This window comes from Plectropomus leopardus, chromosome 16, assembly GCF_026936395.1.
Source record: "Plectropomus leopardus strain MGB_pleo_1.0 chromosome 16, ASM2693639v1, whole genome shotgun sequence".
Classification (NCBI taxonomy): Eukaryota; Metazoa; Chordata; class Actinopteri; order Perciformes; family Serranidae; genus Plectropomus; species Plectropomus leopardus.
Genome location: NC_142191.1, coordinates 29,574,676 through 29,589,905, shown reverse-complemented (window position 1 = coordinate 29,589,905; position 15,230 = coordinate 29,574,676). Strand labels below are relative to the sequence as shown.

The following is a 15,230-nucleotide window of genomic DNA, read 5'->3' as shown; positions in this document are numbered from 1 at the left end:
ACGCTACAGTAGCTTGTCCTTGTGCTTAGTGATTTTTCCCATGACATGTTGTCAGCATAAAGTCAGAGCAATTTCTGTTTGCTTTGCTTGAAAGCAAATAATTTCCCTGGGCTATTACTGCTAGCTGGAAACATTAACAGGTTGTGCATAAATTTGGAGATGAAAGCCTGTGTTTTAAAATGATGTGCTGATATTACTGCTGTGGTCAAACTCTCCCTCTGTTAGGTGCTTGGCACTGGTGCATTTGGAGACATACTAATGTTCTCTGTGGGCTTTTCATTCAAAAGGTGATCAGACAGGTGCAAGGAAAGAGGGAATGAACTCTGAAGAGGTGAAACGTTATCAAATGAAAAGCAGCAGAGAGTGTGGCAATGATACATCGCTTCTTACTGACTGCCAAACCAACCTACATCTTTTTTTTCCACTTTTACTTTTATACAGATTCTCACTGTACACACACTACACCCACTGGGAATGTATTAACAGATATTCAGATATTTCAAATTAGAATAAAATAAAAGAGTAAAACAGAACAAAGTATATGAAAGTAGCAGTAAAGGAAGAAATGGAAAGGAAAACATATATATATATATATATATATATATATATATATATATATATATATATATATATATATATAAGATATAAGATATATATTTACATATGTACATCTTTTTACATACTTATACACAAACAAGACCCGTAGTGTGTGCAAAAATATAAAATAAAGTCTTTTAAACAGTGAAAAAAAATCCTATAGTTATTGACAACAATCTGAAAACTTCTTTTGGCCATTTTACATGAACTTTTAAGACAGTCAGCCTCATTTTTCCCATAAGAGTCTAAAGTCTTTAAAGAGTTACTTGAGTCTTTGTCAACATGGATCATATCTTCTAATGTTTTGTGAGTGAATAACTAATGTAGATAAAACATTTTGAAATTGGTCCAGAATTGGGCGAGCTAGCAGAGGTGAAAAAGACTCAGTTGATATAACGTTAATGGGCAATGTGCACAATCAATGTTCGTCCAATAAAAGTGCTTCTTTTTGCCACCGACAGGTTCAAACTGTTTTTCTAAATGTCTGAAAACATTATGGAAAGGATCACTACAGAGTTGGACGTTTTAGTTCAAGTCTAAAATTCTTTTTGTTTAACCATAAACAGCCCTGAACTCTTCTTGCCGAATTTAGCAGACTCCATTTAAAGAAACAAGTATTTTATCATTGTAAAACACAGTTTATTCAAAGTCAGCAGACACAAAACAAAACTAACGAAAGTCGTCTTTGTTCCACTGTTTAAACAATCACCAACTTAAGTTTGGTTGTAATAAACCCTTAATTCACCCAGTTAGATGTGTAAATATGCTGGCACTATACTATGCTAAAATTACTGCATTTTTAAATGGATAATAAAAAGGTCTGTCTCTGTAGGATGCTTTCTATAATGGTTTCAGATACGTCTAAAAATAATCTGAGCCTGTCAGTGGCAAAAACAATTACTTTTAGTGGACGTAAATTGACAGTGCACAAATGCCCCTAGTGGTTACATTTGCAGCCCTTTTGGCACCTGTCGGCTGCAACAACCTGATTCATTCATTCTACTTTCAAGAATTGGTTTATCACTTAAACACAAAAACATCGAAAAATAGGGTCCAAGATGAAAAATACCAAAGTTACTCTTTAAAGTTTAATGCTTCAACACCAAATCAGTCAGGTTTTATCACTACAAATCCAGTGATAAGTGCTGAAAAGTTATTGAGAAAAAAAAATGAATGAACAATGAATATCTTAACAAGGAACTTCAACTATTTATGAAAATTACCACATAAATTACTGTTTGTACCTCCTCAGAGCCCATTCTTTTGTTCATTTATGAATAATGTATTCGCATTCATTTGTATTCCTCCTACACAAACAACATATAATGCACAAGTAAACCAATATCAGCTGAAAAGGAGTGTGTTCTTGCTATGAATCTTACCTGTGGCCTCTTCCTTGGTGGTTATCTCCAGTCTAGGGCCATAAGTGCCGTATCCTGCCTCTGTGAAGGCCCTGATCTGGAACACGTAGGCCGTGCTGGGCTTCAGGTTGTTCACTGTGGCCGATGTGGACTTGGACCTCACCGTGGAGTACACTCGGTCCTTCTGATCCTTTACAAAGAATAAATCATGTTTTATTCAAAAATGAACTGGTCACCATTTGGGGCAAAATAAAAGAACATCCAACTGCTGTGTGAAAGTCTGGTTTATAACTGAGTCCCCTGAAATGTTGTTATCTGGCTTTCGGAAATACAGCAGATATACTTCAGAGGATGTAATTACCTGCACTTTGTAGAGGGAGCGAACGTGATTTCACAATGTTTCATCCCACTAGATACAGAGTGTGGCAAATTTAGATGAAACTGTTCAAATTTATTCGTCATTAAACTAAAATTAATTTTGTGTTGCACTACTTTATTTTGCTCAGCTGCAGATAACCAGACCTTCATGAGACATTATTCATAGTTCTCCCTGCTTTTATAAGAATATATCTCCCTGTATCGAGTCTACATGTTTTAGTTTGCCACTGATGCACCTTCAACACTTCCTCCATGTTTACCTGTTGTCTTGATACATTCAGTATAATGTGCATTTCTAAGCATTAATTCCATCAGTCCAGTGAATATGTCAGTTGCCACTGTGCTGTTCTGACTTTCTGTTTTCTAAGAAATGCTGTTTTTATTCACAATTTAAATTCAAAACACGCTTCTACATTTTCTCACCACAAATAAAACTTACAGATGCTTCACAATAAAAGCCTTGTAGTGACTTAAAGGGCAAAATTCCATCCTTCCATGCGCCAATGTTTGCCTTTCATTGACTGATTAGTTAGAAAAATCAATATTTCTGTTAAAAAAAAGTCAATACAAAATACAATTAGTGTGGTGAAAAATTTACCCTGTGCTTTTGAAAAACATATGACCTAATAATACTGCATTCATAAGGATTCAGGCAGATGGAAGACAGCAGATGGACTTCTGGACGGCACAGGAAAAACAAACCAACACCTCGAATGGAAGGATTGCAAAGCCAAACGTGCATGACAATATATTGAAAAGGTGATGTTGTATTGTTGACAAAGAATAAAATAAAATATATTTATTAAAAATATTTCAAGTCAGCAACACCTTAGAGTCGTAGGGCTAATCCACACTGTACAGTGCCAGAAAAAGGTTGTCATAATTAAGAGGGAAAAAAAAGGTGCAAAAATTTGTGATAAATCAGAAGAAATACCCTGGGAGAGGGTAATGAAAAACCTGTTTTTCATTGGCCAGTACTGTTTTTACTTCTATCACTGATGTATCACACACTACTGCTACTGTAAACCCTGCTGTTGCAATGTAAGATGATTAGAGCAACTGAAATAGTATAAAGAATGGACCTGGGTCAAACAAATACAGAACTTGTACCCAGAAGACAGCTGTTTGTGTCCTGTATGAAAGATAGCTTATGGCATCTGCATCTGATGCTGAAATCACTAACAAAGTGGCGGTATTTGATGACTTCGGAATAAAAACTGGCTGGTAGCATCAACTGGTACGATACAGTAACATTACACTTTGGAGTCATGGAGTTAACACGCTGTACGGTGCCAAAAGGTTGTGATAATGAAAACAAAAGGTGTGAAAATGTGTCATAAATCAGAAGAAATAAATGAGAATTCTGACTCCGGGAGAGAGCAATAAGAAAAGGTTGGATTGGCAAGTATTTTCTACCCTCTGCCTGAATCCATGTGAATACAACGTAAGCAAAAATCCAACAATTTCACTCCATTTCTTGAATACCTATTTGAGAATTTACAGAATTAAACAAATTTAAAAAATGGAAAAGATTTTCTTCATGTTTAATACTGATCTTTATGCTGATGGTAAATTATAGAAAATCTCGTATTTTAATTAGGAGTATCATCTCACCAATAGGCAGCCTGCCATATAGGCATCATAAGCACACATAAAAATATCTTCTTCATCAGTGAATATATTTGGATGCACAGGCTGCTCGCATTGTGTACTTTGTTGTTGATCTGTAAATGTTTTGCTCGGCAAAAGCCCAAATGGAATGCCAGGGTCTGTTAGGGGTGTAGTTGTTGTTTCCAATTTTCCACTTTTACAGCTGGGCAGACCACAGCCACAGTACGTGACACAGAAGACTGATTCGTCAGTGTTTTCACGCGAGGCTGTGGCCAGCAGGACCGGCATCAGAGCTCTGCTACCCCTGCCTTTGATTCGCTGGGTTAAATTCGCTCCATTAAACCTTGCTGTAAAAAGCTGATGTGTTCAGACTTGAAACACAGGGAAGCAGCGGCATAATCTATGTGGAAGGGGATGGGAGATAACAGTGACAGATTACTAATTCTGGCAGTGCAGCAGCGGCGGATAGTGTGTGTGCTAACATGTGCGTGGGGGCGGCTGTGAAGGACTACAGCCTGATTAAAATCTTATGAGCATCTCATTCATTATTGCAATTATGAGACAAAGAAGGTACTTGCAGAATCTTGTGAATTCCACTCACTGCAGCGTGCATGCAGAATACAAAATGAAGAGTCGGCAGAAGTGAATGCAAAGGGAAAAATGGAAGGGGGAAAGGGTTCCAGAAAGAGACAAGGACACAAACAAATCGACTGTGGGAACTCACTTTTTCGTAGTATTTGATTTCGTACTCCGTGATGACGCCGTTGGGCTGCTGGGGCTCCTGCCAGGAGAGCTGGATGCTGCGCTGCTGCACCTTCTCCTTGATGACCTCACTGACCTGGGACGGAGCTGTTTAGACAAGAGCATGTCAATAAGCAGAGGGCACTCAGCGCTCACACGCATACAGGCAGGCACAAATCAGCCACATGACTCCTCCACCGACACTCAGCGGGGCCTGGTCTAAATGTTTACACCTGCTGATTGAAATTTCAATTGCAATGCAAACAGCAGAAGATGGCGTTCCCCCAGCCAGCGGGAAAATGCAATATGTAGATTATGAATGACAATTCAGCTCAATTCAACATTTTCCAGTGGAACAAGCGGGCACTTACTCCTGCTGATGACACAACTATTGAGAGAACCTCTTAGAGGGAGAGGGTTGTACCTGTAACCTTGTGACACCAGTCTTATGCACACCAATTATCTCTGGCTCTTTTGCATGACTCATTTTAAAGTGTCTGGCTGCCTGGATTAACTGCTGCCACATTTAGATTGCTAAACAGTGCCCACACAGGCACAGTTCTATTTTCCAGCTGTCAATACCCAAAGATAAATGATGGAACTTAAACCTACACTGGTGCTATTTAATGTCTTTGCATATAGCTCTATCATTTACTAATGGGTAAAGGTTAGGGTTAAGTGCTTCTACTGCTACTGCTGCAACAATTAGCACCGCCACTGCAAAACCATTACTGTAAAACTACTTTTACTATGCTATCACTGATGTGGAACCCAACTACTGCATTATAAGATGCTCAGAGCAACAGATGCAGTATGAAGAGGGAAAAAAATCTGCCTATAAGGAGAAGATCTGGGATGCATATGGATCAAACAAACACAGAACTTTCACCCAACTGTTTTTGTCAACATTGACATATAATATAATATTAGTATGTGACATAGGTCACATACTTGCGTCACAATTGAGTTTGGTAATTTGGAGAAAATCAAATATTACAATATTTTTGACCAGTTTCTCCAAATCGACACTGCAGCATCACTCTAGGGTTGACTATCTGTGCTTTCACAAAACATTTACGCCAGGGTTTCCCCTGCAGTCATTTATTTGTGGCGGCATCTCCCACCAAAATTAGATTTTGAGATTTAGAGCTGCATCATTCATTGGGGCCATTGTTGAAATATATATTCCATCCAGTTAATTATTAATCCACACTCTTGGAGTGCAGAGCGCACTGGGAACACATGGAACAGAAGAAGAAAAGTGCAACACTTGCAACATCACAAAATCCAAAATCTAAGATGAAATTTAGTCTCACATCACAATATCATCATGTCATTGATACATAATCCTGCCCTATATCACACCTGATGACATATTTATGTCACTTTATGTCACATCCAACCCTAAACTCATAACAAATGTACAACATTTGTCAACATTTGTATACTGGACCCATGTGGGTATTAAATGGGCCTTAAATGGGTTATCTGAATACCAACTTGGTGTCATGTCTAGGAAGTTATGTTGATGTTGCTTTTTGTTTTTTGTTCATGTTGTCTTGTGATTTCCTGTTTTATTTTGAAATTCTAATTATCCTCTTGTTTCAGGTCACTTACTTCCTCCCTTTGTGTGTTTTCCCGCCAGTGTGATTGTCGGCCCCGCCCTGATTGTCTCCACCTGTTTCCCCTTACCTTGTGTCTATATAGTCAGCGTCTCCCTTTGTCCTGTGCCAGTTCGTCTTGTCATGTCAGTCAGAGAACCAGCGCCATTTCCATGCTCAAGTCACGTTTTGTTTGTTGCTCGCTCCCTCTTATTGATCAGGCCAATTACCTTGTTTTGTTTGATACTTTGTTGGACTCTTGTTTTATTCCTCGTCAGAGTGATTTTTTGTTGTAACTTTTGCCTCCTTGTCAGAGTGATTTTTTGTTGTTACTTTTGCAGCCTCTTCAGAGTGATTTTGATTTTGCCTTCTTGTGAAAGACTGTTTTCATTGCCTTTAATAAATTTATATTTTGATACTTTGATCTCATGTGTTGTGCATTTGGGTTCAGCTCCTAGTTCAGTCTTGTCACTTGGTAATCAGATAGCCCTAGCATAACCCATGTTGGGCCCACTTGGGGGAAACTCACCCATGTGGGCAATTGGCATGGGGACATTATGGAAGCCATGGACAATCCCATATAGGGCCCTATTTTTCAGCCCATTTACTACCCACATGGGCCCCACATACACAGAGGAGACATGACAAAGCGGCTCTATTTGAAAATAAAGTTATTGAAACCAGTTAACTTTTTTTTTTTTTTTTTTTTTTTATAGAAATAGGTTAAAATCTTCCTTTTTACAATTGCATACTCTTCCCTTCTCCCTAACTTCTGTACTTAAAAGATTTTTCTCAGCGTACTGCTAATGCTACTAGTTCTGCAGCTGTGTCGTCTGTTCCTGGTTCAGCTTCCATTACCTTTACATCATCATCATCATCACCGCCTTGATTATAATCATCGCCATGTTTACAGCACTTTTCTTAAAGACCCCAGTGAGAAAAAACAAGAAAAGCTTTTTGGGTTACTAAACCTCACCCTAAGGAGATGATGCTTTCAAAAAAAAAAAAAAAATCTGCTTATCTGCACTCTTAACAGCCCAAAGATCCTTTCTGTAAACATTCTGTGAAATCTTGATGACTCATGCTGCTCTTGGGGCAAAACATATTAATTAACACGTCTTAGCACGTTTGAAAAGGCGTCCAGGGGACAACATGAACTCCAAAGTAAAAGGCACTTGTCAGGAGCTCGACTTTGATTTCTGCTTCTTGGGTTTTTCACGGATCAGAGAAAGTGCTTTAAAATGAAAGGGAGGCTTGCGAACGATGAATTTACACTGAAAATGTCTTAAACGACAGCGTGATGATATGAATTTAGTTGATCGTCTCATTTTGGGCAATTTACAAATGATGGAACGGAACAAGCTTGGCGTTTGGTATAAAATAAGCAATAATCACATTGATATACTTGTATTAGTAGGCCAATTCTCTGAAGATAACCAATAATTTTATAAATGCATTAATAAACAAATTTCCTAAATTAATTTATAACTTAATTTATACATTTTTGTGTGCAAAACATAAAAGAACGCTGCTAATTAACTGTTCAAAAATGTTTTTGCACATGAATTATTCAATAAAGAGGAAAGTGTTAAATTTTTACCTTAAATGGACAGTGTATTACAGAGATGCACACTGTAATTTGGAAACTAAAGGTCATATTTTGAAAAAGAAAGAAATTCTGTTACTGTAGCTTAGAAAATAGCAATTAAATGATTTTCCAAAATATTTATATGGCCTGCCATTTTAAGGGCTATTTTTTCGGTGCTGAACAAGAACCAATAGGAGACAAAAACAGTCTTTCCCATGACGAGCAGAAGCTGCTGAAGTGCTGAAGTGTCTGTGCCGTGCTCAGTGACCCATTGGGAGCAAACCTCTGCAGCCTTAATGCAGCCTGACCCCGGCTTGTTTTAAGATGACCCGCCACTAATGACTCCGGCTGGATTAAAACCTCATTAGGCCTCATCGGCATTCCTGACAGTAACGCGCAAGACAGCGGACACTCGAGACCTTGTCAAAAACCTGCTGTTGTGACATGTTCCCCTCATAATCCACCCAAAACACAGAAACAATGTATCCTTTCTGAGCGCAGTCGGCCGGTCAAGGGGACGATTGAGTTTTCTCTCACGAGTCACAACAAGCAGTTAGTGCAGCTTAACTTCATCCAATTTGGCTGCTTTCTCGGCCCCCATCCAGGCGGTGTCCTTGAAATATGGACCGTTCTCCTCCCGGTTCCTAAATCTGGTTCGGGTTTATGGGCACTAAATGATGCTTCTTGTCTGTTTACTGCTTTAATCTGACATTTGCTTTCATCCCCTGCAGATGTCTTTTTCTACCCTGCGTACGCATAGAGAAAGGCTGCCTCAGGGTATATATTTACACTGCTAGGAACTCTTGGACCTGAACGCTGTTGAACAAATGGGATTCATCGGCCCAGTGGTTTGTTTCTGTGCTTATGACCTGAGCTGGACCAGTGTTTCCATCTATTTTTTTATTTTTAATGTGTGACTAAATGCTTTGCAATATTGTTTTAGCTTAAATACTTTTTTGTTTTGCCTTTGTCACATACTAACTGAGCGGTGATTCAGTGCTTATGGCTAAAGTTATACAACGTGCAGTGTTAACCCTCTCAAACCTGGAACAACATCACTTTACTTGTGCTGTTTTCAGATGCCTTTCATAAGTATTTAAACCTTTGAACCCTCAGCAAGTTGGTATTAATTCTTTCACAAACATGGCAAAAAAGAAAATGAGCAACTTAGCAAGATATGTTCTGAAAAAAGTCAAGAAATAGTCGATTTTGAAAATTATTTTCAAAAAGCTATGAGTTAATGTCTTGGTAAAAATGTCCCCATGTCATTCCCTTATTTATTTTTTTCATTTATTAATATTATTATTACTAATGTTATTATTTACAATTTTTGGGGTCATTCCTCCTTTGTTCTTTGCCTTTTGTCACATGTAAATTGTAATATGGAATTAATGCTACATTAAATATAAAAAAATTCTGAAAATATAATATATATATAATATATAATATATAAAAAACTAAAATAATATAGAAAAATATAAATAAACTGGATACAGCTACCATCCTCTTGTTTAAACGCTCTTAGCATTACAATGCAACACATCTTCTTTCTTTCTTTCCATGTTGTTCCCACTTTACGACCTCAAAGCACATAAACACAACAAAGTCGTAAAAACAATTTCCCAACTTGGAAACTTATGAGATCACATGGGGGACACTCCAGAAAACCTGGATAGCTTCCTGCCACTGACAAAACTTAAGACTGGTTTCTGCTACCAAGCTTTGATCTTTTTTGCCTCCAGCTTTTGCCTTTTACATCAAACATCAAATAATTGTCATACATGTGCATATGAGATTTTTTGTGCCCTTGTACTAATTACAAAAATGATGGCTCTTGCTGACAGAAGAGATAAATCGTCATTTTCAAAAACCACACACTTGTCAGAGATACATGGTTTTCAAGCAGCAGCGAGAAAATCTCCTGAGCCACAGAGCCAACACGCAGCATGTGGAGCTTCTTTCCCATACAGCTTCCTCTCCCTCCAGAGTGTGACGCAGGCACCAGATCTGCCCCATTTAACCCCCTTTGGCCCGCGGCTGTAGTAGCAATGACTCAGCCCGGCCCCATCCCCACCTCATCTTTCACTACCTAACCCCGCCACGGGTGACAGAGCCGGGGCCCTGTGTTTCCAGAGATCATGAGATCAGCGAGTGGTATTAGCAGATGTGTTGTTTCACAAGGCTAAAAGGTGAGCATTTTGGGAAAGGTGATTTACAGAATAGAAAAGCAGTCTCTCTCAGTTTCTCTGAGCTGTGAGTGAATACCAGATTTGAGCATTAATTCTAAGAAAAATCTACTCCTCTGGCTCTCTAACCAAGGCGGTTCTGTGTGACAGCCATTAATGACTGACTTGATATCATGGAGCCCAGCACCAGTCAGCCACTCTCAGACTTTTACCATACCTGAGGGGCTTAGCAAGGCGGAAAATTGTATAATTGTTATGCCGCTCTTTAAGAGACTGTTTGGGCAGGCATTTGTGCATTCATTTTGCAATATTAGAAAATGTGTTAGTGACCCCGAACACCTTCTCCCTGTAAAGCTAACTGATCCAGAAGCCAGTCGCCACCGTGCTCAGCATTCAGATACGTTATGAATACATTAGACAGTGCGTTTTAATATCCTCTTCTTTCACTCAGTCGCCTGATTCCGACTCGGAGGCGAACAGCAGAGCGGAGGTAGTTCATTACATAAGCATCTTTCTCTGCCTGCGTGCTTGCCTCATGGACCGTACCAATGCTATAAGCTCATATATTAATTACTGATGTTTTCAAGATGCAATCATGTATCTTGACGCCGGTGGCACCGTGATTGTTGAGGTGCACAAGATTGCTGGCGTTTAATAGTGTTTTAAAGGTTTTTAATTTGAAAAGGAGATTATAATGTCTTCATGAGAAAATAATAATAATAAAAGATAATCCTCTGGGCCCAGTGTGGGCACATAAACAAACGTAAAGCACAGCTTTCTTACAATTCATACAGTGGAAAGGACATGTTTTTGGAAAAGGTAACTAACTGTATTGTGCATGTTTTCATTCAAAAATTGAGCTTTTCGTACAATAATTGACACTGTCTGACAGATAAAAACAAATGTGACACACTGAAAAATCCTACCATCATCTTAAAGAGTTAGTTCAGATTCTCTGAAGTGGGGTTGCATGGGGTACTTATCCATAGTTAGTTAATTATATACAGAAGATGTCTGTTAGCACACCTCCAGTTTGTTAAAGCAGGCAAGAGAGACAAAACAGAAGCTAAGAAATGTATTGTTGTGGATGGGGACCAGCATCAATATGCATTTTAGCCACCTAAACATGATAATTGTACACTTGCCAGTGACCCATAAATTAGCAATAAACTAATAAAAAGGCATAGGAAATTAACCTGAAAATCTAAAAAAATATTAATTATTGTCATACCAATTATTATAATTATTGTAATTATAATTATAATTATAATTAATTATTATTTCCCTAACTTTTTTCTCCAGACATTTTCTCTAAGGTTTATTTTTATCTTTTTATTTAAAAAAAAAAAAATTCTAAATCTACTAATTTCTCACAAATCGATAAACATGTATCACCAGGTTGCTCATTGCCTTTTTCTCATGTTCTTGAAAGAAATCAAACAATATTGCTCATGGTACGAAGGTTACTTGTAAATGGCATCGGAATCCAACATAAAGTGACAGTTACAGTGATGTCACTCCAGGTTGACAAGGTTTATTTGTTTCAGTTGTCTATCTATGCTCTTAAAAATTGTGTGATTTTGGTAAGTCCAAACTAACCCTTTTAAATGCCGAAGTCAAGTAGAACACATTAACTAACTACTCAAGGCAGCGGTAGTCCAGCAGCTCCTGTGTTTGATAATGTTACATCACAGTCTTTATTACCAGTCATCTAATAGAAAGGTAAAACAGCGAAAATATTGGTGTAAAAATAAAAAAAAAATATGTAAACACAGCACACATTAAAATTAAATTCATTGTTTAGGTGGCTAAAATATGTTTTGTTGCTGGCCCCCATCTGCAGCAGAACATTGTTTAGCTTCTTTGTCTGTGCTCTTGTCTGCTTCTCCAAACTGGGGCTATACCAACCACCATCTACTGTAATACACTCGCTATGTATAAGTAACTCAAAAAACCCCATTGCAAAAGATCCAAACTATCCCTTTAAACTTTATACTTTTATTTGAAGCACCTGTGTTAGGTTACTTAAAATCTGGCTTCTCCAGCTGGCTATTCTCTCTGTCATATCAAGTATTTCAAGTACCGATGCATTTAACACACAGTATAGGCCAATTCAGTTCCCTCTTTCATCACTGCATAGCTGAATATTTACAGTTCAGGGGAGTCTGGGTTGTTAGACTGAAGCCTTTTTAACGCATCATCTCCAGCAGCCTGTGAAACAAAAGACCGGCGACAGTTTGGTTTGGCTGGTTTGATGCTAACGAGGTATGACATAATCAAGATTACTTTGACTTGATGTTGTGACTCCTAAAACAGAGAAAAGAGAGACTGCTCTTAAAAGTTGGCATCTTGGGGGAAATGGATGTTTGAGGAGTAGTCACTGCATGAGAGTCTAAAAATGGTGATTGTTGTGGATAAAAATAGTTCTCCTTGAGGGGATTACGAGACACAAAGTTGAAGGTACACCCCAGCTATTTCGTAATACGCTGCCATAAAGTTGGCAGACTCACAAGAGATAGATTCTAAAAAATGAACGGTCAGAATTGAACCAGCAGAGGCTGAGTTATGTTGACATTTAAGGCCTGGCATGAAGCAAGCTCCCAAAATACCAGATCGTACATTCCCCACAAGGAGAGCTGGTAGTGTCTGAGATTAACAGGTCAGGGGGCAAATAAGGCCTTTCATCCCAAGATGTTTATGATATCCGGACTTTTAGTATCTAGCATGGAGCAAGCTCCCACTGGATCCACAATTTCTCTAAATGCAACAAAAAACATTGTTTTTTAGACTGATGGTGCATTCCATTTGAGCTGGGACAACAGAAGTTTCATCGGAAACTTGGAAGAACCTCAACAACCCCAACCTCAGATTTCACGATGGCTACACACACAATCATCACAGGTCAGACAGCACTGCCAAACTTCTATTCCATGGTGTTTTTATGCACAAAATAATGTGTAAAGAATTTTAAAAAAGCATATACAAACACCGTAGAAATTGGTATTGCAACAATGGCTAACCTGGCTATTTTGGTTTGAATCAGAAAGTCGGAGGAACCTCATCAACCCTGCGTGATGGATGCTAAGCGCATGAACAGTCGTCAAAGCTGTAGTAATATACTGTTTGTTAATATTTCGTTAAATTTCGTGTCACTTGTTTCTCAATAAATCAATTGTAAACACAGAACTGTCCAATTTTTATCTGACAACATGCTGCTATTGCGTTTGTGCAAATGACAAGGCATTATTTTAAGCATACAAACATGGCACAAACTGGTATTGCTAACAATAGCTAACATTAGATAGCATGTCTAGAACTGGTATTATCTTTGTTTGACGCAGAGAGTCTGAAGAGCCTTACCAACTCTGACTTAAAACTCAAAGGTGGCTGCTCTGCTTATCAATAGTAGGATTAAAAATGTAGTAATACACTGTTTAGTAGCACTTCTGCCTTATTTGTTACTCTTAAAATCAGTCATACACACAGTACTGTCCAAATACTGTTTGCGGACATGTTGGTATGGTGTTTTATTTGTGCAAAATAACCCATAACATGTGACTTTGCGTATATAAATAGTATAGCAATTGTTAACAATGGCTTGCAATGGCTCACCTGACTAGAACTGGTATTGTCTTGGTTTGACTTGGATATTCAGAGGAACCTTACCAACCTCAACCTCAGAATCCAAGATGGCAGTTCCGTGCATCAGCAGTTATGAAAGCTGTAGTAATATAGTATTTATTAACAAATGATATTGCTAACAATGGCTAACATAGCTAAAATAGGTATTGTTTTTGTTTTTTTAATTTGTTGTACTGGTAGTGTCTATATTGTCAACTTGGAATGAAACACATTATAACCTACCTGGTTAATGCACTAATTGTAACCTGGGTCTTCTGTAAATTGCAGTCTCCAAGCCTGATCCAAGATAATCCTGATGATATCATCAGGGGTTATTTTCTCAGACTGGAAAAGACATGACAAAGCTCCTCCAGAGCCACAGAAGACACGTAAACTGTCTTTTGTGTGTGCATCTTTTATGCATTAAATTTGTGGGATTCCCACTAAAGGTCAGTGCAAGCCAGTTTGGTTAAATTCTGCTCATGGTTACATGAAAACCACTTTAGCTGGAAATAAAGCCTTCACTCAGGCTGAGAAAAGTTGCTTGCATGAGTTGAGAATTGTACGTGGGTCGCTGGATTTGAAAGCAAATGTATCCGAGCAGTCCGTTCACCCCCTCTCTGACCTCCACTCTCTCCACCACTGCTTCACTGTCAAACTGCTGTCTGCTCCTGGTTGTCTCCTCTCCACGTAAAGCACTCCTGATGAGGAGCGTTTGTCTCTCCCTGCATCGAGGACGTAATTTTCATTTTAAGACAGCGAGATAACTTCACCAAATTTCATGCGACCCCAGCTGTTTTTTTACAGCTGAAATGCCTGTGTGTGTTTCTGCATTGGTGTGTGGGTGTTAACTTGCTGGTGTGAACCAAGCAGAAAGTGTATGAGTGTGTGGGTGGATGTTATCTGCCCCCAGCTACTCTCCACCTGTCTGTGGAGTTGGCCAGACTGAAACTAGCTTGCAGCTAAGCTCTGAAGGCAATTCATCCACTCAGTGGGCAGCGTACCTTGAGCATTCTTGAATTAAAAACAGAACTCCCGTTAGTAACCGTGTGCACTGAGCACACATTCAGTGAGTCACAGAGGGAAGGATGGAGGACAATAATAGACCCGGGCTCTGATGAATGTGAGGGGAACTGTCAGGATTGGTGTGACAAGTTTCTCGCTCTTGGGCTACAGAGACAGTGTCCTGCCGGTGGCACTGAGACTCTGCACGGCATTGCGTTTCACTAGCCGCTGCAATCCGGTGACATGTCACCTCTGCTTAGACCCAAACAGGGAGAAAAAGACAGGACTGATGCAGTCAGCAGCACTTCCACTTTTCCAGATGATCACGGCTCTAACTTGCATGTGGATAACATCCAACGGTACAATGTTCAAAGCATTTCAAGGCCTCATCCAAAGATGTAATCATAGTTCCATTATGAAATGTCAATGTGCATTGCTAAAGGTGTTGCTCAAAGTGACAAATTATCGCATGACTATTTTTACTCCAATGCAAACTGTCAGGCAATGAAATACTATAACTTGATTACTTGAGCTTGCATAG

General features: G+C 38.8%; 1 protein-coding gene across 7 annotated transcripts in view; it reads right to left on the bottom strand.

Annotated features, from left to right (window-relative positions):
• The window catches only part of epha7 (eph receptor A7), a 114,244-nt gene that overhangs the window by 25,003 nt on the left and 74,011 nt on the right, over positions 1-15,230 (bottom strand). For all 7 annotated transcript variants that reach the window (XM_088089581.1, XM_088089585.1, XM_088089582.1 and 4 more), the window contains exons 6-7: positions 4,672-4,796; positions 1,980-2,148 (exon numbers count right to left, since the gene is read on the bottom strand). In XM_088089581.1, coding sequence (XP_087945707.1) covers positions 1,980-2,148; positions 4,672-4,796 — 294 coding nt within the window. The remainder of the gene's footprint in view (positions 1-1,979; positions 2,149-4,671; positions 4,797-15,230) is intronic.